The sequence below is a fragment of the Heterodontus francisci genome, chromosome 19, assembly GCF_036365525.1.
Source record: "Heterodontus francisci isolate sHetFra1 chromosome 19, sHetFra1.hap1, whole genome shotgun sequence".
Lineage (NCBI taxonomy): Eukaryota > Metazoa > Chordata > Chondrichthyes > Heterodontiformes > Heterodontidae > Heterodontus > Heterodontus francisci.
Window position 1 is genome coordinate 54,204,570 of NC_090389.1, and position 23,359 is coordinate 54,227,928.

Consider the following 23,359-nt stretch of genomic DNA (forward strand, 5'->3'; position numbering starts at 1 on the left):
CCACCTGACTTGCCATCAGTGGAGGGCTGCACACAATCAGGAGACCCGCCCCTCACATGGCTTCCCCAATCACATCGCTGCAATGGAATGGAGTGGCATTAAAGCAACAAGTAATGGATAGTCAGAAGCTTTTTCCCAGGGTGGAAGAGTCAGTTACTAGGGGACATAGGTTTAAGGTGCGAGGGGCAAAGTTTAAAGGGGATGTGCGAGGCAAGTTCTTTACACAGAGGGTGTTGAGTGCCTGGAATTTGCTGCCGGGGGAGGTGGTGGAAGCAGGTACGATAGCGACGTTTAAGAGGCATCTTGACAAATACATGAATAGGATGGAAATAGAGGGATACGGTCCCCGGAAGTGCAGAAGGTTTTAGTTTAGACAGGCATCAAGATCGGCGCAGGCTCGGAGGGCCGAATGGCCTGTTTCTGTGCTGTACTGTTCTTTGTTCTTTGTTTTAATAAAGAACACAGATATACAGTGGTTTTGCCTGCCCTGCAACCCTGTAAAGTTAATGAGCCAACACGCTCATAAGACCTAAGGATATGTCGAATGCAATGAGTTTCTATTGGCAAAGCATACACTGAAAGACGATGAATATTAAAGAAGCGCAATTTAAAATAAGTAGTCAATCCTAAGTGTAAAATTTACATAGTAAACAGAATGCTCTAGATACCCTCCCCCAAACACTACCCAAACAAAGAAAAATGGGAAAAAATGCAAAGTTAGCCAACCATTTACTAATCCAGACAGCCTGAGGCCGTGTCGAAACTGGGCCTCTGCTGTTGTCAACATATTCAGGGTGAGCTGTCGGTGCCTGTTCCGTTTCCACAGGTAGCTCACTCCACAAGAAACAAGAATTTCAGTCTTCCAGCAGTAGCTCTCAGGTAAGTTTTTGTGAGGTTGGATCTACCAACAGTGGGGTGGGGATTGGTGGTAGAGGCCGAATGCCACAACTGTGGAGTCAACGGGACCACTCCTGCCCCTCCTGGCTCCACAGAAAGTTAAATTTTTTTTTTCAAAAATACACCCAGCCTTTATTTTCCGTTGGCAGCTGCAGAGGCCTCTGAAGAATCCTGAGCAGGGCAGGCCTAACACCTGCTCCAAGTTATCAGGTTAAATTTTACATAGGGGTCCTTCAACAAATATTCGGCCCCTCCTAAACATATTTAAGTGGCTGAATGCCTGATTTAGGCGTGTGCCTGGGATGCCTAAAAAATGGTCTCCGCAAATTTAGCAGTGGAACCAACGCATATCCCCACTGCTAAACTGGTATGCTTTGCACCCAAAAATAGGCACAGCACATACCCTATTGTAATAAAAACAAGAAATGCTGGAACCACTCAGCAGGTCTGGCAGCATCTGTGAAAAGAGAAGCAGAGTTAACGTTTCGGGTCAGTGACCCTTCATCGGAACCGATGAAGGGTCACTGACCCGAAATGTTAACTCTGCTTCTCTTTTCACAGATGCTGCCAGACCTGCTGAGTGGTTCCAGCATTTCTTGTTTTTATTTCAGATTTCCAGCATCTGCAGTATTTTGCTTTTACATATCCTATTGTGTTCATCTAGCTCAACAAAATCTAACTATTAAGTACAGGCAATCATTAGTCCACAAGTGAAATGTGCCAAACTACCGTCAGCAAAAAAAGAGTTGGGAGGCGGTTGTTAAAATTCATTTACAAGCACATGCAAATTACAGAAAGTGCATTTTCCTTCCACTTGTCCTTGATTACATTCAATCTTGCTTCACTCGGCAAGAACTGTGCAGCTGAAACCAAAGTCTTATTTGCAGCCAACAACAGAGGAACTTGAGGTCATTGGCAGAGTGAACTCTCAACTGTCAAATGAGTCGATATTGATTTTCATTCTTGAATAATAGTTTGGCTTAATTTTCTTTTTACTCTTTGCAATCAGCCATATAGTCAAATATTGCTATTCAAATAAACTAATGTGTTTGGGAAAAATATATCAATAGAACAGTTGTGAGAATGGGCAGGAACAATCTCAGTGGGCAGCAGAACAACCATTCTGCAGAGAATCAAAAGTGAATTGCGATTCTCAAGTTTGCCATTATTTTTCTCTCTCCTCTTTTTCTTTCTTTCCTCCAGTGCTCAACTGCTTTCTCAATCCTGCTTTTCTCACTTCTTTTTTGCATCCTGTCATTTTTTTTCCTCATTTCCTACTGTATGTTATTTAACCTCTTTCTCCGACTTAACTCAAGCACATCTTTTCTCTCCTGTTGGTATCTAACTTCTTCAGTGATTTGAAGAACAAGTGCCCAAAGATGGAATTGGCTGAATGATACTGCCACCCCCCGCCACCACCCACCCCCCCGCCCCCCCCCCACACACCTTTCTGTCCGCAGTAATAGTTGCTGGACTTCAGATTGCTGCAGTGCAATTTCTCAGTTCTATGGGGAGAGATGTGTGATTGACCTTCTGATCCTCCAATGAGAAAGAAGAAAACAATTTCTTCCAAGCTGCTGGCAACACTCCAATACAGACCTAATCAGGAGGTCAAAATGATGGAAGGTTAAACGTTGAGTAATACATCCCATAACATCACAGAAAGCTCCAAACATCCCTTTTTCAAGTCCTGTTTTAAATATTTTCTCATTTGTTTCACATTGCTTCCATGAGTAACAGAACACCTGAAGGAAAAATATGTTAGTTAGTGAAAGGGTCAGGGTGGCACAGTGGGTTAACAAATTAGCCTTCAGGAAAGTAAAACTGCTTCTTCAACTATCATAGTGCTTCCTTTTGCAAAATATATTCTTTCTGAAAAGAAATGGTGCAAGTTTTCACTCCCATTGCTATCAGTATTACGAAATCCAAAAGAAGCCGTCTCAGTTGGGCTGCCTGGAGCTGACAACAGGGGAGGCCGGAGCTATGCAGTAACTTGAGTCACGTGACTGATTATTCCAGTTCTGCCTGAACACTTGAAAAGACTTAAGCATTGGAAAGACGTCTGAGTGAGTCCATGCGAGCAGAAAACCACAAAGCATGTAGCTTCTCAGATTAATTGGTTTGAGGACAGGAACAGAGCAGATTATCCAGCAAGAAAACACTGCTCAAAGTCACAGAATATGTGGAACCAGACAAGGATTTCAGCTGGATTGCCCCAGGGAGTGTTGGTTAAATCAGGTAAGTGGATGCATACATGCGCATGTAGGTGGGGATGTAATAGTTTAAATCTGTCATAAATAATAAGCATGGTTCACTGAATTTTACTTTTCTTCCTAACCCAGTCTTTGAAAATAAGTATTTAAATAAAATTGTATTCTTTGACTGAGTTTTAAGGAATTGTTTGAACTTTAAGGATCATGAATAGAACACAAATATTTGTTAAAGTAACTGGATTAACCTGTACTACAGAATGCCATTTTATGATCCAAATTACTTTGCAGTACTTTATATATAGAAAGAAAGAGTGGTTTGGATATTTGTAAGATTGTAAATCCACAGATTTTTGAATGTCTATTTCTAGACATGAAAAGGGAAACTTGTCTTTTTGTTGCCTTGATGGTTTGAGATGAAAGCGACTGCACTCATTCCTATTTCCCAGTGGACACTAAGAACAGAAGTTCCTGCTGGCAGGGCTGTATGTCAAGGCAACACCTTGCAGTTAGTGTTTGTTTGCTCTGAGGCTGAATGACAAGGGAAACAAGTCTTAACATTGATTTGTGCCTGTGCAAGGGGCAGCTTCTGCTGTACTTGTAGGGAGAGGTTGTGTACATAAAGTAAGCTGCTATTCAGTGACCATGGCAACCCCTTGTTTCATAAATGAGGACATAAGCATTTTTAGGGCAAATTGCACCAATAAGGAATTAAAACGTGTCTTTGTTTATGACAACCAGATTTTATTTTCTGAATAAAATATCATAGAATTATTAATGTATACACTTATTGAAATTATTTTAATTTTAGTGCAAATGTGAGCACATCGCAAACTCAGTTCCCATGTGACACTTAGAGAAAAGGCTCAATTTTACAAAGTTTAGTTTTTGTGTTAACACAGCAATTGAATAATACTGAATTAAGCAATACATATTCATGAGGTGTAATCTGCTTTTAATTTCATTGAAGTGGAAAGTTTCACATGGTGACCTGAATTATCCCCTACAGTTTTTTGGAGCCAAACTTCAAGTATAATTTGACGGGGAGGATCATTGAATGCAAAGGCAAATTAAACTTAGAAAGAGTCAATATTTAGCATTTTCACTTTTTGTGGACCTAACATCAGTTTAGTTATCCACCATCTCCAATTTGTTCTACAGTTTGACAAATTGGAAGTACTCTGGGATGACAGAAAGCCATCAGATTTTCTTAAATAATTACATCTTTGCTCAGGGGATCCTTGGCAAAGATGGGAATCTATGGCAAAAGCCTGCTAGTTACTATGGTAATTAGTGATTTTTTTTTGTGTTTTCCTGGACTAAAATGCCTTTCAGCTGTCATATATGTGCTATGTTAACTCAACCACATGACTGATATTGGTTTTAAAAAGTTAGAGGTTGTGGCCTGGAATTTCCAACAGGGACACAATCTGGAAGTTGCACCCAAAATTATGCCTATTCCCAAGCCTATCTGCCAATGCTAAAGCACACTTAGATTTCTTCCACATCTCATTAGCACAAGCCTGAACGCAAAAATGAGCATAAATTGTGGAACGTGCCAAACCATATATTCTGGTCTTGAGTTTTTGCTCGATTGCGCTGGTTTTCTCAGTCCAATTCTCCCAATATCTGGTAAACTGGTGCAAAGGATCAAGGAATTTTAAGCGCAAATTGAGCTCAGCACAGCTCAGTTTTCTGTGATCTTTTGCACTATTTTTAAAAACATCATGCTAGAAGCAGGCCCCGCTGCCAAGATGAATAAATCATCATTGGCATTTTCCACTAATTACACTCATTTGCACGGCTTTGAGGATCTTTTTGTTGCAAGGATACTAATAGGTATGTTTTGAAAGGTTGTGAATTATTTTTTTTTTAATTTATTAAGTAACTGACTTCAGTACACCAATCTAACTAGAAAATATATTTTTGAAGTCACTTTCAGTAATTTAAAATTGGGTTACTCACAGGTAGTGAATTGGTAATGTGATTTTAAAATGCTTACATTTTTGTGATAAACCTATTTTCAGCTGTATTAATCAAATTTTACCAAGTTACCATTCTTAAATATATCAAGGAATATTTCTTAAAGCAAAACTGCTTTTAAAAAGTATAACTTTTTAAATGTTGCCCGATTGCGCTGATTCATGGCACATTCTGTGTTTAGTCATATGCAAATAAGATTGAGCGGTAAATCGGGGGTGGGGCAAAATGAATAAATTTTTGGAACATGTTTCGGAACCTTCAATCAGGGAAGCTATTCAGTTTTTAATGTAACTTGTACTGTTGCTACTCAAAGAAACAGAAAATAGGAACAAGACTCAGTGAAGATAATTTTTTTAAATGCTCAAAACATTGGAATAAAACACCAGAAAAATGACTTTGTTCCCTGCAGCAACTGAAAATCTGGTCACAAATCTGAGAGAGCCTCCGAACAAGTGCAATTGCAGGTAACTGGTATCTGAGGCTCTGCAATTTGGGGCGGGGCCATTACTATGGATGGAAATGTATTTGGGTGGTAGGATAGAGACAATTGTAAATACCTGAGGAGATTTGGACTTTTTGTTCTTATGTACATAATTTACGCCCAAGACTCCATGATTGTTTAGTCCACGTAATTGCTTTGTCTCCAACTGCGCATATCCCTGAGCATAGAATATCAGGCCAAAATCTTAGTGCCCACAGAACTTGGATAATTTATCAAAATGAAGAAAAATTGTTCTGAGCAGTTAAAATAAGATAATTTAATCAAAAAGTTAATGTATCTGGAAATAAGTGAATAAGCTTGATGCTGCCATGGAATAGTGGCATACACATTACTGCCAAATCTTCAGTTTACTGTTGGACATTGCAGATATTAAACTTGTTCAACTGATCCCCGATCAGAGAACTAAACCTTCAGAAAAACTATCCTCAGCCTGCACGATGTCAGCCTGAATTCACAGTTTAGAGCACTGCTGGATGAAGAAAGTGTCCTTCCACACCCTTAAAATTGCCTTAGACACTGCTGCATTTTCGTGCCATAAATTCTTCCTCCATGTTTTCACAGAAGTATTGGAATTTTATTAGAAATGTAATCCTTCTTTGGCTTGTTCAAAACACAACTGAGTGGAGGGTTGGAATAATGGTGTGTGTGAGAGTCTGGGGAGAAAGAGGTAAAATGAAGTGTGGTGCAGTGATAGTGGGAGAGTGAAAGAAAGCAGGGGAAGATAGTCTTGTGTTTAGTGAGTCTGCTGTGGTGGAGGTGTGAGCAGAGAGAAAGAGAGTTGTATTGTTACTTTGACAACCCTGGTGAGGTCATTGAACGTTTAGCATTGCAGCCATGTCCTGGGAGCAGTGGAGATGTTGCCTAGAGAACTTTCTGCATCCTGTGGATAAAAGGATATCCCTCCTCCAGTCCACTTACTACATCAGAGCTTGCAAGGTACCATCGGACAACCTTGTTTTTTTCCCAAAAATATACTTTATTCATAAAATTTGTAAAAACAAAAATTACAAAATAATTCAAATTGGACATTTCAGGATGTGCAATAAAGATCAGTTTCTTTCGATGCAGAACATAAGGTGCCTCACGACTCTCGCTATTCCATTTTATATACAATGTACATTTGCATTACATACCAAAAACATTCTCTGGTGCACACAGCCCGAGGGGTTTAACACGGCTTCCAGCTCCTCAGTTCACTATAGTGGAAGGACCTTATGTAGTGCCCTTTCCCCATTGAGCCTTTGCGGCAGCTGCCCCAAGCTTTAGTGCGTCCCTCGACACGTAGTCCTGGGCCTTGGATTGTGGCAGTCTGCAACACTCCATCACGGACAACTCTTTGCAGTGAAAGACCAGCAAGTTTCAGGCCGATCAAAGTGCATCCTTCACTGAGTTGATGGTCCTCCAGCAGCAGTTGATATTTATCTCGGTGTGCATCCCTGGGAACATCCCACAAAGCACTGAGTCCTGCATTGCAGAGCTGCTTGGAATGAACCTTGACAAAAACCACTGCCTCTGTTTCCAGACCTGCTTTGCAAAGGCACATTCCAGAAGGAGGTGGACGATGGTCTCTTCCCCACCACAGCCATCTCGAGGGGAGTGTGCTGAGGCAGTGAGATTCTCGGCGTCCAGTAAGGATCTGACGGGAGGGCCCTTCTCACCACCAGCTGAGCTACGTCTTGGTGCTTGTTTGAAAGTTCTGATGATGAGGCATTTTGCCAAATGAGTTTGTTAGTCTGCTCGGGGAACCATCCGACAGGATCCACCATCTCCTTTTCCCGCAGGACCTTGAGGACGTTACGTGCTGACCACTGCCTGATGGACTTGTGGTCAAAGCTGTTTTTCTGTACAAACTTTTCCACGAGGGACAGGTGATACAGCACGATCCAACTGAATGGAGTTTTCCGCAGCAACGTGACCAGACCCATACTACGCTACACCAGGGACAGATAGAACCTCAGCACATAGTGACACTTAGTGTTTGCGTACCAGGAGGCCACACACATCTTGAGGCAGCTACAGACAAAGTTGGCCATCAGGATGAGGGTGACATTGGGTACATTTTATCCTTCTTTATCTCGAGGTTTGAACATTGTATCCCTATGGACATGGTCCATTTTCGATCACCAAACAAAGCGGAAGATGGCTTGAGTGACTGCCATGGCGCAGGAGTGGGGTACGGGCCAGACCTGTGCCATGTACAGCAACACCAAGAGCGCCTTGCACCTTATGATCAGGTTCTTACCCGCAGTGGAAAGGGAGCATCGCTGCCACATGACCAGTTTCTGTTTCACCGTTTCTTCCAGTTTATGGTGCACGCCCCGACCCCTCTGAGCCATATCCCCAGCACCTTCAGGTAGTCTGACCTAACGGTGAAGTGGACAAAGGATTGTTTGGCCCAGTTCCCAAAGAAGATGGCCTTGCTCTTGCCGCGATTTACTTTGGCTCCCGAGGCCAGTTTGAACTGGTCGCAAATGCTCATCAGTCTGTGAACTGACAGCGGATCTGAGCAGAAGACGGTGATGTCGTCCATGTACAGGGAGGCTTTGACCTGAGTGCCTCTGTTGCCTGGGATTATCACCCTTCTTATGCCTGCATCCTTCCTGATGGACTCAGCAAAAGGTCTGTTTGACTCCAGATTTGATTGGAAAACTTTCCAATTTCCACCCATTGATTGAGACTGCTCTACTGATGTTTGTGTAGCGCAGTTGTATCCAGTTGCGGATTCCCTCCCCAAACCCCATTTTGGAGAATACGTCCATCATGTATGTGTGCGATATCCTGTCAAAGGCCTTCTCATTTCCAAGCTGATGAGGCAGGTGTCCACCCCTCTGACCCGTACGTAGGCAGTTGTATCCCTGAGTAGCGCAAGGCTACCAGAGATCTTCCTGCCAGGTATAGTACAGGTCTGATCGGGGTGAATCACCAACTCCAGAGCAGACTTGACCCAATTGGCAATAACCTTGGACAGAATTTTGTAGTGCACAGTAAGCAGTGAAATGGGCCCCCAACTTCTGATTTCCTCCCTCTCCCCTTCCGCTTGTAGATGAGGGTGATGATGCCTTTCCTCATGGATTCTGACATGCTGCCGGTCAGAAGCATACCCTCATACACTTCCAGCAGGTGTGTGCATTTGAGCTTTTAAAATGAGAGTTGGATTTAACTTAGACTTAACAGGAGGTAGAAAACAATACAACCCTGGCAAGAGGGGCAAAGCTTCTTCTGAGTGAACGCAAGACTACAACTTGGTCAAAAGGGATTCATCTGATCATAAATGTCCTTAAGAGGCACTGTGGGGATCTTGGCACAAACTCATATTTGGCTATACATCACCTTGAAAAATTAGGTTGGCTACTAAGGGAAGATGTAAACACATGTTCAAACTACCACTTTAAAGAAATTACAGACACAGAAAAGATGAGAGAAAGCAAAACAGAATCTGATACCAAGAATGTTTTTGATACAACAGGAAAAAGGTTTTAAAAATGTATACATTTTCAAGAATAAAGGTGTTCAATTCATACAATCCCCAGATCCTTCCTAAAACCTTCTATAAAAGGGTCTATGCTTTAAAAATTAATAGTAATATCCTGCTTCCTGATGATTTCCAGGTCTCTTGAGGGTGCAGGGACAGAACCAAAGCGATTACTTTTTTAATAAAACAGACTTCTGTCTATAATGTTTAATAATCCGGTGTAAATATGAAAACACTAAGTCCAAACAACTGCACTAGCAAAAATATATTCAGTTAATTGATGATGCTAACGCCTGTTGCTCACAGATGTGGCAGGTACCCAGAATACTGTGGTTTCAGCTAATCCGTTACGACAAAGCAATGTAATACTGTCAACAATATCATCCTCTAACAAGACAACCTGACAGTCATGTCGCCGAGTCTCACTCATTTGTAGGGCTGTTTATTTTTGACAACTGCATGGTTAATTCAGGTAGTCCCTATTAATATTAGCAATTCATTTTATAGTGTATTACTTTTGATTGAAAGAGACATTGATTATGTTCATGGGCTCTCATTGGCACCACCTGACTTCAAAGACTGCAGATCCTGAAAACTGTACAAACATTTAGTATGAGACTCTCTTATATAGGTTTAAAATGTAATCACATTCCTAAATAAAAATAGGTCTATTTATCAAATGGGACTTGCAATCAGTCTCGCTTTGAATCTAAGTCATTGCCCGAATATTTCCCTGATGAAGCATTCTTCTTTAGTGGACTTGATGCTTTCCAGCAGCAGATTGTATCACCCATCCTTCATCAAATAAACAGAACATTGTTAAAGGGTTTCAGTATCACTAACATTAATTAATGTGTGAAAGTGCAAAACTTCACATCAAATTATATTTCTGAAAGGTGCCAGGTTAACCTGTTTCAGGATTGGAAAATATTTACAAACAATGAGGCAAAAACCTATTCCGAATATTCTTGGGTGACTGTCTCTCCTATTCATTCTTACTGACACACAGGGCTGAATTTTATCAGTTCTCTAGAGTTGGCAGGGTAGCGTGAGGACCCATAAAATAGGGAGGGAAGGTGGGGGGTGGAGTGCCCGTTGCCTTCCCCATGCCATTCAATTTTGTAGGAGCAGGGAAGCCAAGGATGGCCTACCCACCTAGAGGCCAATTGAGGCCCTTAAGGGCCTCTTCCTGCCGTCGCTGGTATTTTACCAGCAATTGGTGGGATCCGTGCCACATGGGGAGGCTGCCCAGTAGTACCAGGTTACCTCCCTGCGGGGTGGGAGTTGCCCTCCTGCTTGGGCAATCTGTGGCCCGTGGAGGGCCCCCGGCGGCAAAGATTGCCTCTGCATCCCTTCCCCTGACTAGCCCCGGCAAGCATACCCCTACTAACCTGCAGTGCTGGGCGCCATGACTGCTCCTGGAACTGGGCATTATGCAGTACTAGCAGTGGCCACTGCTCCTTGTGGCCCTGCTGGGACTGCTGAGCCACCGACCCTCTGATTGGCCAGCTGCTCTTGGAGGCACAATCCCTATCCTTAAAGGGGTGGGGACCGCAGTGCTGGGCAGTTAAGTGCCTCAGCACCGTAAAATGCGGCCGGGGAGCCCTCAGAACAGCTGAGCTGGGGCTCCCCGTGCCTTTCTGACCTGGCGTCAGGACCCCCGCCACCTGCATAAGATCAACCCACACTTTTCCCTCTCTATCACTTACACCCTTTCTATCACTCAGGGGAGGCGGTGGCATAGTGGTGTTGTCACTGGACTAGTAACCCAGAGACCCAGGGTATTGCTCTGGGGACATGGGTTCAAATCCCACCACAGCAGAAGGTGGAATTTGAATTTAATTAATAAATCTAGAATTAAAAGCTAGTCTAATGATGGCCATGAAACCATTGTCGATTGTTGTAAAAACCCATCTGGTTCACTAATATCCTTGAAGGAAGAAAATCTGCTGTCCTTACCTGGTCTGGCCTACATGTGACTCCAGGCCCACAGCAATGTGGTTAACTCTTACATGCCCTCTGAAATGGCTCAGCAAGCCACTCAGTTGTACCTAACTGCTTCAAAGTCAATAAAAAGGAATTAAACCGGACGGACCACCTGGCATCGGCCGAGGCACCGGAAACGACAACGGCAAACCCAGCCCTGTCGACCCTGCAAAGTCCTCCTTACTAACATCTGGGGGCTTGTGCCAAAGTTGGGAGAGCTGTCCCACAGCCTAGTCAAGCAACAGCCTGACATAGTCATACTCACGGAATCATACCTGACAGACAATGTCCCAGACATTGCAATCACTATCCCTGGGTATGTCCTGTCCCACCAGCAGGACAGACCCACCAGAGGTGGCGGGACAGTGGTATACAGTAGGGAGTGAGTTGCCCTGGGAGTCCTCAACATCGACTCCGGACCCCATGACGTCTCATGGCATCAGGTCAAACATGGGCAAGGTAACCTCCTACTGATTACCACCTACCGCCCTCCCTCAGCTGATGAATCAGTACTCCTCCATGTTGAACACCACTTGGAGGAAGCACTGAGGGTGGCAAGGGCACAAAGTGTACTCTGGGTGGGGGACTTCAATGTCCATCACCAAGAGTGGCTTGATAGCACCACTACTGACCGAGCTGGCCAAGTACTGAAGGACATAGCTGCTAGACTGGGTCTGCGGCAGGTGGTGCTGCAGATGCTTCTGTCCATGACTGTATTGGTAGGAGTGACCACCACACAGTCCTTGTGGAGATGAAGTCCCGCCTTCACATTGAGGATACCGTCCATCGTGTTGTGTGGCACTATCACCGTGCTAAATGGAACAGATTTCGAACAGATCTAGCAATGCAAAACTGGGCATCCATGAGGTGCTGTGGGCCATCAGCAGCAGCAGAATTGTACTCAACCACATGGCCTGGCATATCCCCCATTCTACCATTACCATCAAGCCAGGAGACCAACCCTGGTTCAATGAAGAGTGCAGGAGGGCATGCCAGGAGCAACACCAGGCAAAATGAGGTGTCAACCTGGTGAGGCTACTACCCAGGACTACTTGCATGCCAAACTGCATACGCAGCATGCAATAGACAGAGCTAAGCGACCCCATAACCAACGGATCAGATCTAAGCTCTGCAGTCCTGCCACATTCAGTCGTGACTGGTGGTAGACAATTAAACAACTAACTGGAGGAGGTGGCTCCACAAATATCCCCATCCTCAATGATGGGGGAGCCCAGCACATCAGTGCGAAAGATAAGGCTGAAGCATTTGCAACAATCTTCAGCCAGAAGTGCTGGGTTGATGATCCATCTCGGCCCCCTCCTGAAGTCCCCAGCATTACAGATGCCAGACTTCAGCCAATTCGATTCACTCCGCGTGATATCAAGAAATGACTGAAGGCACTGGATACTGCAAAAGCTATGGGTCGTGACAATATTCCGGCAATAGTACTGAAGACCTGTGCTCCAGAACTTGCCGTGCCCCTAGCCAAGCTGTTCCAGTATAGCTACAACACTGGCATCTACTCTGCAATGTGGAAAATTGCCCAAGTATGACCTGTACACAAAAAGCAGCACAAGTCCAACCCGGCCAATTACCGCCCCATCAGTCTACTCTCAATCATCAGTAAAGTGATGGAAGGTGTCATCAACAATGCTATCAAGCAGCACTTGCTTGGCAATAACCTGCTCAGTGATGCTCAGTTTGGGTTCCGCTAGAGCCACTCAGCTCCTGACCTCATTACAGCCTTGGTTCAAACATGGACAAAAGAGCTGAACTCAAGAGGTGAGGTGAGAGTGACTGCCCTTGACATCAAGGCAGCATTTGACCAAGTATGGCATCAAGGAGCCCTAGCAAAACTGGAGTCAATGGGAATCAGGTGGAAAACTCTCTGCCGGTTGGAGTCATACCTAGCGCAAAGGAAGATGGCTGTGGTTGTTGGAGGTCAAACATCTGAGCTCCAGGACATCACTGCAGGAGTTCCTCAGGGTAGTGTCCTCGGCCCAACCATCTTTAGCTGCTTCATCAATGACCTTCCTTCAATCATAAGGTCAGAAGTGGGGATGTTCATTGATGATTGCACAATGTTCACCATTCGTGACTCCTCAGATACTGAAGCAGTCACTGTAGAAATGCAGCAAAACCTGGACAATATCCAGGTTTGGGCTGATAAGTGGCAAGTAACATTTGCCCCACACAAGTGCCAGGCAATGACCATCTCCAACAAGAGAGAATCTAACCATCTCCCCTTGACATTCAATGGCATTACCATCGCTGAATCCCCCACTATAAACATCCTGGGGGGTTACCACTGACCAGAAACTGAACTGAAGTAGCCATATAAATACCATGGCTACAAGAGCAGGTCAGAGGCTAGGAATCCTACGGCGAGCAACTCATCTCCTGACTCCCCAAAGCCTGTCCACCATCTACAAGGCACAAGTCAGGACTGTGATGGAATACTCTCCACTTGCCTGGATGGGTGCAGCTCCAACAACATTCAAGAAGCTTGACACCATCCAAAACAAAGCAGCCCACTTGATTGGCATGCCATGCACAAACATTCACCCCCTCCACCACCGACACACAGTGGTAGCAGTGTGCACCATCTACAAGATGCACTGCAGCAACGCACCAAGGCTCCTTAAACAGTACCTTCCAAACCGCGACCTCTATCACCTCGAAGGACAAGAGCAACAGATGCATGTGAACATCGCCAAGTTCCCATCCAAGTCACACACCACCCTGACTTGGAACTATATCGCTGTTCCTTCACTGTCGCTGGGTCAAAATCCTGGAACTCCCTTCCTAACAGCACTGTGGGTGTACCTACCTCACATGGACTGCAGAGGTTCAATATGGCAGCTCATCCCCACCTTCTCAAGGACAATTAGGGATGGGTAATAAATGCTGGCATAGCCTGTGGCGCTCACATCCCATGAATGAATTTTAAAAAAATCTGGTTCATATCCAACTGTTTTTCTCACTCAGTTTCTCATTATGTAAGTCTCTCCTTGTTTCTGTTTCATCTTTTATGCATGCTTATTTTATACAGTTTTCTCTCTCTCTTTATACAACCTATGTAGACACTTTTTTTGGTAATGTTTTATATTCTGCCCTTTGACAGTTGCTTATGATGGTGAACCGGTAAAAGACTCTAAAGCTCTGATAGGCACAGAATGGGTCTTGCTTATCTCTGGGAGTGTGAGGGTTGAGATATTGTCATCTTGAAATTGTACAAATGTGACTGGGGCCATATCTCATTCTGAGGGCATCAGGACGTTGGAGCCTGGGTCTCTGATAAGGAGGGAATGCACCATGGGAGGGTTGCACCTCTAGCCATATTAATTGATATTATTGCTGTGTTGTCTGTACTTATTATTATTGGATTACCATTCTGACTTTATTTGTTATAAATAAGTGTACTCTGACTGACTATTATTATTGTTTTATTATAGTGGGCAGCCTGCATTATAATTATGAAATAATATTATTGTAGCTTAGGTACAAATCTGACAGCTGGGTTAAGATTTCTTGGCTTGAGGAATTTGTAAGCTGGGTGTTTGTAACATAGAGCTGTGTCTGTCTTTCACTCCAGATTTCTACAGATTGTCTTTTTTTTAGCTGGTCAGGAGACCAAAGACTGGATCTGTGACTTGCCCCTGATAGCCATGTCCAGGGATTAGCCAATCAGATTGGCTACCTTAAATCAGAAACTTCCCATACGAACATACGCATTAGGGGCAGGAGTAGGCCACTCGGCCCCTCAAGCCTGCTCTGCCATTCAATAAGATCATGGCTGATCTGATTGTAACCTGGACTCCACATTTCCACCTACCCCCGATAACCTTTCACCCCCTTGCTTATCAAGAATCTATCGGCTTCTGCCTTAAAAATATTTAAAGATTCTGCTTCCACTGCCTTTTGAGGAAGAGAGTTCCAAAGACTCACAACCCGCTGAGAGAAAAAACTTCTCCTCATCTCTGTCTTAAATATGCGACCCCTTATTTTTAAATAGTGACCCCTAGTTTCAGATTCTGTCACAAGGGGAAACATCCTTTCCACAACAACCCTGTCAAGACCTTTCAGAATCTTGTATGTTTCAGTCAAGGCACCTCTTACTCTCCTAAACTCCAGCAGATACAAGCCTAGCCTGTCCAACTTTTCCCCATAAGGCAACCCACCCATTTCAGGTATTAGTCTAGTAAAGCTTCTCTGAATTGCTTCCAACGCATTTACATCTTTCTTTAAATAAAGAGACCAATACTGTACACAGTAGTCCAGATGTGGTCTCACCAATGCCCTGTATAGCTGAAACATAACCTCCCTACTTTCGCAATAAACAATAACATTCTATTAGCTTTCCGAATTTACGTGCTGAACCTGCATACTAACCTTTAGCTATTAATGCACTAGGACACCCAGATCCCTCTGCGTCTCAGAGCTCTGCAATCTTTCACCATTTAGATAATATGATTTTTTTTTATTCTTCCTGCCAAAATGGACAATTTAGCATTTTCCTGCAGCCTGTTCATCTAAGACCCCCATGTTGTGCTTTGTGAGCAGATGATTTTCTATTTTCCGTCCACTTTCACCTTTGGAATGTGCTAACAAGTTTTATTGTTGCCAACAGATGTGTATCTCCAGCCACTTTGTATGGATTTAATTCAGGTTTCTAGAAGCACGGTGTGTCATGTGGACTTAATCCATGAGCTGACTTTACCTTCATCACATAATGTTGATATAAAGTAACCTGATATCTCGTCAAAGCCAAAGTCAGAAATCCCATTATGTGATATTATTTGGTTAAGTGTTGTATAAAGATTGTTAACAGTATTTCTAGACCACCTCTTCCAGTGGCATTGCTGAGTTTTCAGAGTTGCCAGCGATCTGGGCCAGCAGCATCAGGAGCCTGCCCACCACTCTTAATTGGACAGCGGGCCTGCAGGCAGCCAATTATTTTTTCCCAGAAATATACTTTACTGATAAAAATTTATAAAAAATACATTACAAAATAGTTCAAATTTGACATTTCGCAGAGTGCAATTGAGATCAGATTCCTTCGATACAGAACATGAGGTGCTTCACAAATCTTGCCATTCCATTTTATATGCAATGTACATTTGAAATACATGGCAAAAACATGTTGGTGGATACATCGCGAGGGGTTTTACATGGGTTCCAGCCCCTCGGTATACTATGCCGGGAGGATCTGCAGGGGGTCAATTAGGAGGTCACCTGTGGTAAAACTGTCGAGGCGGTCCCGCTGCCGGCAAGTACATGTTTGGGACCCGCTTTTCATCCCACCTCACGGCCCTGATAACAGTCGTAAAATTCAGGACAAACCTTTCACAATTCTGCCAACCTGTTTGACCACAAGCTGAGCTTCTGACCCAGATCATCACCGTCACAAAGCCCTTCCATAACACATCCCACCTGTACCCTGATTTGAGCCCATCTGTGAATACCATCGTAAGAATTAATTTCTTCCAGAATGTGCTTTTGAAGACAGCAGTTCTGGAATCAATCTGTCAGATATGAAATAGATTTTATTCATATGGCAGAATTCTGCTGATGAAACTGGAGTTCTACTGTAACTGAAATATGTTGCAGTTGATTATTTATAAAGGTCCAGTATAATATGCTCGTCTGTCAAATTCAGTTCAATTTAATGAATTTGCAATCAGCCATGCTCTCTGTAGGTTAACAGACCTCAAAGTGGGCTATTAGTAATCTGATAATATTAGGTAGAACTTTAAGAAAGAAGTGTAATGGTGAGATCGAGTAAATACAGCAATTATGTGATGGAGCATCACTACTGACATAAAAAGCTCTGAGAAGACAATTTTTGTTTAATTTGTGCTTTATTTTGTGATCTTTCAAGTGAAACTTTGTGGTTAATGATTGAGTTCACCATTGCAGTGCAAATGATTTGTATTGTTCGGAAACACACAATTATCCTCATGCAGATAGAAGCACTCTTGGCATGACCACCCCTAAAGCACGGGTAATGAGAATGTTGAAACATCATCTAGGGAAGGCAGGTGGGTCTGTGTTCTAAGTGAGAACTAATAACATAAGTAAGTAAACACTGTCATACTGCTTGTAAAATTCAATACGGAGTTGTACTTTAAACTGTTGGCATTCAGGAGATAGACAGCAAGTTTGATCTGTGAGGCTGTGCTTGTGATTCTGACAAAGGACAGATACAAAGGGAACGTCAATGATTAAAATGTAAAATATTAATTTGGAGTTTGAAGGTAAGTGAGTGCAGTAACAACTCTGAAGCTGCTTTTTTTCCATCTTGACTGAGTTCTCAGGTTTGCTTCACAGGATCACATATTTATTTACATAAGTAAAGTATTGCATATTATAAACAAATGGAAGGCAGGACCTTGGCTACATGTACAGAACTGCCTCTCTCTCTGTAGCTGTGTACATTACCAGAGAATTGCCAGCAAGTCGAAAATCAGGTTCAAATTGGGGAAGATATACATAATTTTGAGAACAAAGTGAACAGTTTCTATTGATTGTGTTGTGATTGGTATCTATTTCAGATTCTGTTTATTAAAAGAACGTTGCAAACAAATCATTTTATGCTGTTTTTGTTCAGTATGAAATTCAGTTATGTCACATAAGCTATTTTCAAAGCCACTTAAAGCCCTCTCCAGCCCAAGCTCCTAGACTGTAGATCCGTACTGCCCCATTGCAAATTACTACAGAATACAGCAGAAAACCACAATCCAGGAATAACTCTGTGGGCTGTACTGCAGAAAACCCCCAAACCTGTCTAGGCAGCAAAAGCATTGTTTAAGCAGTCCCTTGCTCAGTGAAGGTTCTATTGGTCCTATGGCTCAACTTGTATCTGCTTTCCAGTTGTAAAGAGGATAGCTCTTGTCTGCAAGCACTCAGCCTCTGACTTGCTGAGCTGGGTATAAGAGTTGGGGGCTATTGGACTAGTGCGCATCTAGGCACCATCCTTTCTACCATGATGGTAGAAAATGGGCACAACCTACATGATGTGCTGGTGGTGATCACTCACCAACTGAAATTTATTGGAGTGGAAGAATTTCAGATGCAGGTACCCCATTTATTCACAGCCATTCTTCATTGTTCTCCTTTGGATGGGATGTTTGCATGGAGGAAAGGGGTTAGGAAAAACTTTCAAAAGCCATCAAGCTTCTTTCTGATGCTTTTTGTGGTTTTCCAGTCACAAAGCAGTGACAGAGTTTTACAAGTGAAATTTAGTTAATGTAACTGAGGATCGGCAAAGGCTAACAGACACATGGGGGAGGTAGGTGGAGTTTGAACATACCTGCTTATATAATTTGGCTGTGTGGACAGTTAAAATACTCCAGATTATTTACTTGCCAGAAAACTGCCTGGATCCTGTCATATTAAATTTTAACCATCTATCCAAAGCTGATGGGGTCCCAATTCACACATGCAAACCAGGTTCTGATGATATCATTAGATCCTGACAGTGATTTGACCTGATTGGAGAAGCACCATGGAATGATATTTACACCTCCCCCTGGAGCAGGCTGGGAGGTGGGCGGGGCATAAAATTGAATGGGGGGTGGGGGGGGCGCCGTTCCCGTCACCTACCCGCCTTCACTGCTATTTTACCAGCAGCAGGAGAAGTGGCAAACGGCCCACCAAACCCAAGCCAATTGAGGCACTTAAGTGACCAATTAATTGCCACTTAAGGGCCTCCTCCTGCCACCGCTAGTATCTTACCAAGGGGTGGAAGGTCATTGCAGCACCTGAGGAGGCTGTTCAGTAATACCTGGCGGCCTTCATGCAGCTTGGGGGGGGGCCCTCCTGATTGCACCCTGTGCCCCATGGTGGGCGCCCCCCCCCCCCCCCAGCAATACGGGCCATCCCCCACTAAAACTACCCCCCTGCCCTACAGTCCAACCACCAACCCCCTTGCCGGGCCCAGCCAATTGTCCCCAGCAAGACCTGTTCCCCACTTACCTTCCTGAACGGCAGTGTCCATCGTCCTCTTCAGGGTAGGTGCAGTCCTAGTAGTGGCCACCGCTCCCAATGGTGCTGCTGGGCCTGAGGAGCTGTTGGCTCTCTGAGAGGCCGGCAGCTCTTGGAGGCGGGAGATCCTGCCTCAGGGGGCGGAAGTCTCGACCGAGGCCAATTAAGGGCCTGGGCCACGCAAAATTGCAGTGTGGCTTCCAGACCCGGCGTAGGTAGGCGTGCACCCGACATTTTAGCCGGTGGGTGAGACCACTGCCTCAACATAAAATTCCGGCCCATGTCATTCCCGCCAGCTGAAGGTCTACGTGCAGATGATCGGAAAGCAGAAGAGACCCTCTGGAGAAGATTTTATTTTAACTCTCCTTTGTGGGGCAAAGAGGAGTAGAAGTGCTCGTTCTGGTCCCACTTGGAAAGTTTAAGCCTACCCTTCCCCAAGCTCTCTCTCCCCTTCCACACAGTTGACTGTGCCGGCCGGTGGCCAACAGCTGCCTGATTTTCCAGAGGCTGGTATCCACTTCGCACTCTTTTGGGCAGGCAGTGGACTGATGGCATTTTAATGAATGAAGCCTAGTGGTTAAAATGGCCATGGCTTCATGCTGCCACAGTCAAGCAACAAACTAGCTGAAACGTGCATTTGCTGGAAATCTGCTGGTACTAAAATCCACCCCCCTCCCCTACCCATGGCTTAACCTAAAACTGTTTATTCTCAATTTAAACTAGTAAGTACTAAGCTGTGAATAGATTGTCTTCATTACTTGGCTGCCCAGAGCAGTATTGATTCCTTGAGTGTTCTGCAGACGAAGTGTTGTCTCCAGAAAAACAACAGCCCACCACCACTTCCCCCCGCCCCCCCCCACCCCAGATGAAAGTGCTGGGTCTAGAAAAGTAAGAAATTAGATGCTGAAGCTGAACTTCTTAGTTTAATTATGAAATACATTACACTGGCACAAGTTTGGCTTGTTTTATTCTCAGGAACTGATCAAATCATTTTGTATCCTTTCTGAATGATTTGATGTAACAATCCAGACATGTCTCGAGCCATCCTCAGTATAGTTAGCAAATCAATGTTAATCTTTCTCTTTGTATCATGATTGATCTTTGGATTTATTTGTTTAGATTTTCCTGTTCTGGTTATGCTGGCTCGCAGGTGGATCTGGTGGTAAATACAATTCACCTTGCTCCACCAGCTCCCCATTACCCCGGCACTTCCAGAATTTCACACAAGAGGTGACAGTGGACATATATTTCTGCCCATATTCTGGCAGGATTATTGTAATAATATGCAAATGACAGATATACCTCATCTGTTTTATTTCACAGTAACACTAGATACCAGGACTGGTGTCGCTATGATCGCCTAGGGTCCTTTTAATATTTAAATCCCACCAAAAACCTATACAATTGATCACTAAGTGGTTGATTACGAAGACGTAGGAGACTTTTATTTTTAATCTTGTGGAGTTGCAACAGCCATACTTAGGCTGCTGGTAATGTTACACGGTGAGGGGCCACAGATGCCTGCTACCAATCTAACTCCCATTGCAAGCCTGGAGACTGCCTAAATCCTGTAAATGACCCAGAGGACCAAAGATTATCCAGAGTTACGGGTGCACCGATACTGAAGATGGGACCCAAGTTTGCTAAGTGGAATACTTCGGCTATTCAGTCTGATGAGAACTATTTTACTCTTCAACAGACAAGAACAGTAATTGAATTTAGGAGAGAGTTTGGATTATTCCTTGGCATTATTTGGAACCTGCTGGTGTTAGAAACATTTTGGTCCATTACTGGCTGCATTTCTTTGTCTGCCCAAACAGCTGGTAAGATGGCAACGTGTGTTTCAGATCATGTATTTTAAGAAACACTATATAAATGATTAATCTTTGTGTGACCAAAACAATAGCATGTATGTTTTCCTCATGGTATAAAAGGTAGCAGTGCATAAACTTCAGGAAATCTGTTTTTGTAAATACTCCTGATGCCCCTCCACAATATTAACAGATTTCTTTGATTTAGTAAATGGGGTGTCCCTGCTTTCAGAAAAAGCCTTAGAAGTTAGTGAATAGAGCCTGATTCTTGCACAGACCTCATTGGCATCTTCATGACTCAATTCTCCCTATTCATGTACATGCAAACTGCAGCTAGATGGCCTTTCTTCAGCAGCCATACTCACCTACTGGAGGACAAAAGAATGCACGTTTTTCTCTAGCATTGGAAAATTCTCAATCATCACTGCTACTAACTTTCTTATGTGTAGTGCCATAAAAATGATGAAATTATTACAGCAGCTTGGGTTAGGATAAGCCTGTGCCCTGCTGCATTTTCACTCTAACTCCTTGTCTTCGCATGTCATAGGTCTATTTTCAGACTGTTTTGAGCTGTCGGCTTTTTTGGAGATGTTTCTGTTTTCGTAGGTGAGTTTTTGTTAGTTTTCTTGATTGGCACGTATACATCATTTCTCTGACCTGAGGCATAATGTCAAGGGACTTCTGCATGCTGTATTCAACCAACCTTTTTTAGGATGCAGGGAGAATAAGCACTCCAGCCTGAGACGCTCAAGGAGGCTCAGGTAGTGTGATGATGGCTTTCTGCTCCGCACTGATGACTGTCATCTGCACCCACCCCTTCTACCCCTCTTTTAACAACTGTGTTGCAAAATAATTCTTCTTCCTGCCCCTCCACATTCACAAATTTGAAGATGCTAGTACAGGGATTGACACTTAGTTCAAAGTGCAAATGGTGACGCTGGGTGCTCTGGTTGCACTCTGCTGCTTTCTGTCCCATCATCTGAGGTACATCTATGGGTGCTTTAGTGCACTTTGCCAATTCACCATTGCCTTTGTATGTAATGAAGTAGAAGACTCTAGTTCTTTGTGTGACAAAACTGAGTAATTAATTGCTCTGGAGAATAAGAGAATACTGCGTGAATTTGGCATGTACTAGCTGGTGCACAATTTAGGGCGGCACAGTGGCACAGTGGTTAGCACTGCAGCCTCACAGCTCCAGGGACCCGGGTTCGATTCTGGGCACTGCCTGTGTGGAGTTTGCAAGTTCTCCCTGTGTCTGCGTGGGTTTTCTCCGGGTGCTCCGGTTTCCTCCCACAAGCCAAAAGACTTGCAGGTTGATAGGTAAATTGACCATTATAAATTGTCACTAGTATAGGTAGGTGGTAGGGAAATATAGGGACAGGTGGGGATGTTTGGTAGGAATATGGGATTAGTGTAGGATTAGTATAAATGGGTGGTTGATGTTCGGCACAGACTCGGTGGGCCGAAGGGCCTGTTTCAGTGCTGTATCTCTAATCTAATCTAATCTCCCAGCTCTTTGACAGGATTATGTCTCCATAACAATGTAGACCAGCATGCTTCATTCAAAGGTAGTCAAGGACTTCATTGTGTTTCTGCTCACCAATACCATCACCTTTCTCTGTCAAAATGATGTGTAAATATTACAGGCTAGAAATGGACTGTTACATTACACACAGTACAAATGTAATGAGACCTCTCAAATTTAAAAAAAAACTTCATTGTGACATCTTCACACAATTGGTTATGATAGTGCAGGCTAAGTGCGTCTCAGATTTGAGTATTACAAACATAATTATATCAGATTAAAAATATGGAGTGCAGCGTCTAATAGATGCTGCAGCATTCAGTTTCTAAAGCAGCAACAATATGCTTAGCAATTCACTTTCACACAACCCGGAACCAGAATTTGTTAGTGGGCTGTCCTCTAGTCCGAAATGGTCATTTTGTTTCTCATGCATGCTTCATTGCTGCCCATATTGATTGTAACATTTTAGGTCTGATAGAGATTTCCTTCAATTTATGTGATGTATTATTGATTCAAGGTCAGATTCAAGTTAGGAAAGGTAACTCCAGGGGTCAGCAACGTGTCCGTACATGGACACCAGTGTCTGCGTAAAACACAAGTTTAAAGACTTGTAGCAAGACATGTGTCTGTATCAAGAGCAAAAGGAATTACAAAGGATCAGGGCATCGGGCTTGTTCCTACAGCCCACCAAGGTTTTGTATCTGGGCCGCCAGTCAAAAGCACGAATGGTTTGCCTGCGCGTGGGCCTCCATCGAATCGGAGCACGGGGGAGGTGGGACTCGCTGGGAAGACTGCAGCCATCAATTAAGTGCTCCCTGCCCATATCTGAACAGATAGGATAGCGCACAGGAACAAATGATAGAACTAGAAAGGCAAGACTTCTTTGAGCCAGAGCAAGCTGGTTTTTTTTTAGGCAGACAGTCCACTTTCTCAGCTCTCCAAATGCTTTGGTTTCTCTCAGAGAGTGGGGCCAGCAACGAGCGACAC

General features: G+C 43.8%; 1 protein-coding gene across 9 annotated transcripts in view; it reads left to right on the forward strand.

Annotated features, from left to right (window-relative positions):
* LOC137380065 (protein FAM107B-like) overlaps window positions 1-23,359 on the forward strand; it is a 193,008-nt gene that overhangs the window by 109,558 nt on the left and 60,091 nt on the right. Inside the window, exon 1 of one of the 9 annotated variants that reach the window (XM_068051635.1) lies at window positions 826-879. The exons of 6 other annotated variants lie outside the window; for them this stretch is intronic. Coding sequence is in view for 2 of the 3 variants with exons in the window: in XM_068051633.1 (XP_067907734.1) it covers window positions 3,078-3,135 (58 nt within the window). In the remaining variant the exon portion in view is untranslated. Of the gene's footprint in view, window positions 1-825; window positions 880-2,930; window positions 3,136-17,025; window positions 17,092-23,359 lie in introns of those variants that run through there. 2 more of the 9 variants (XM_068051633.1, XM_068051634.1) reach the window with 2 other exon arrangements.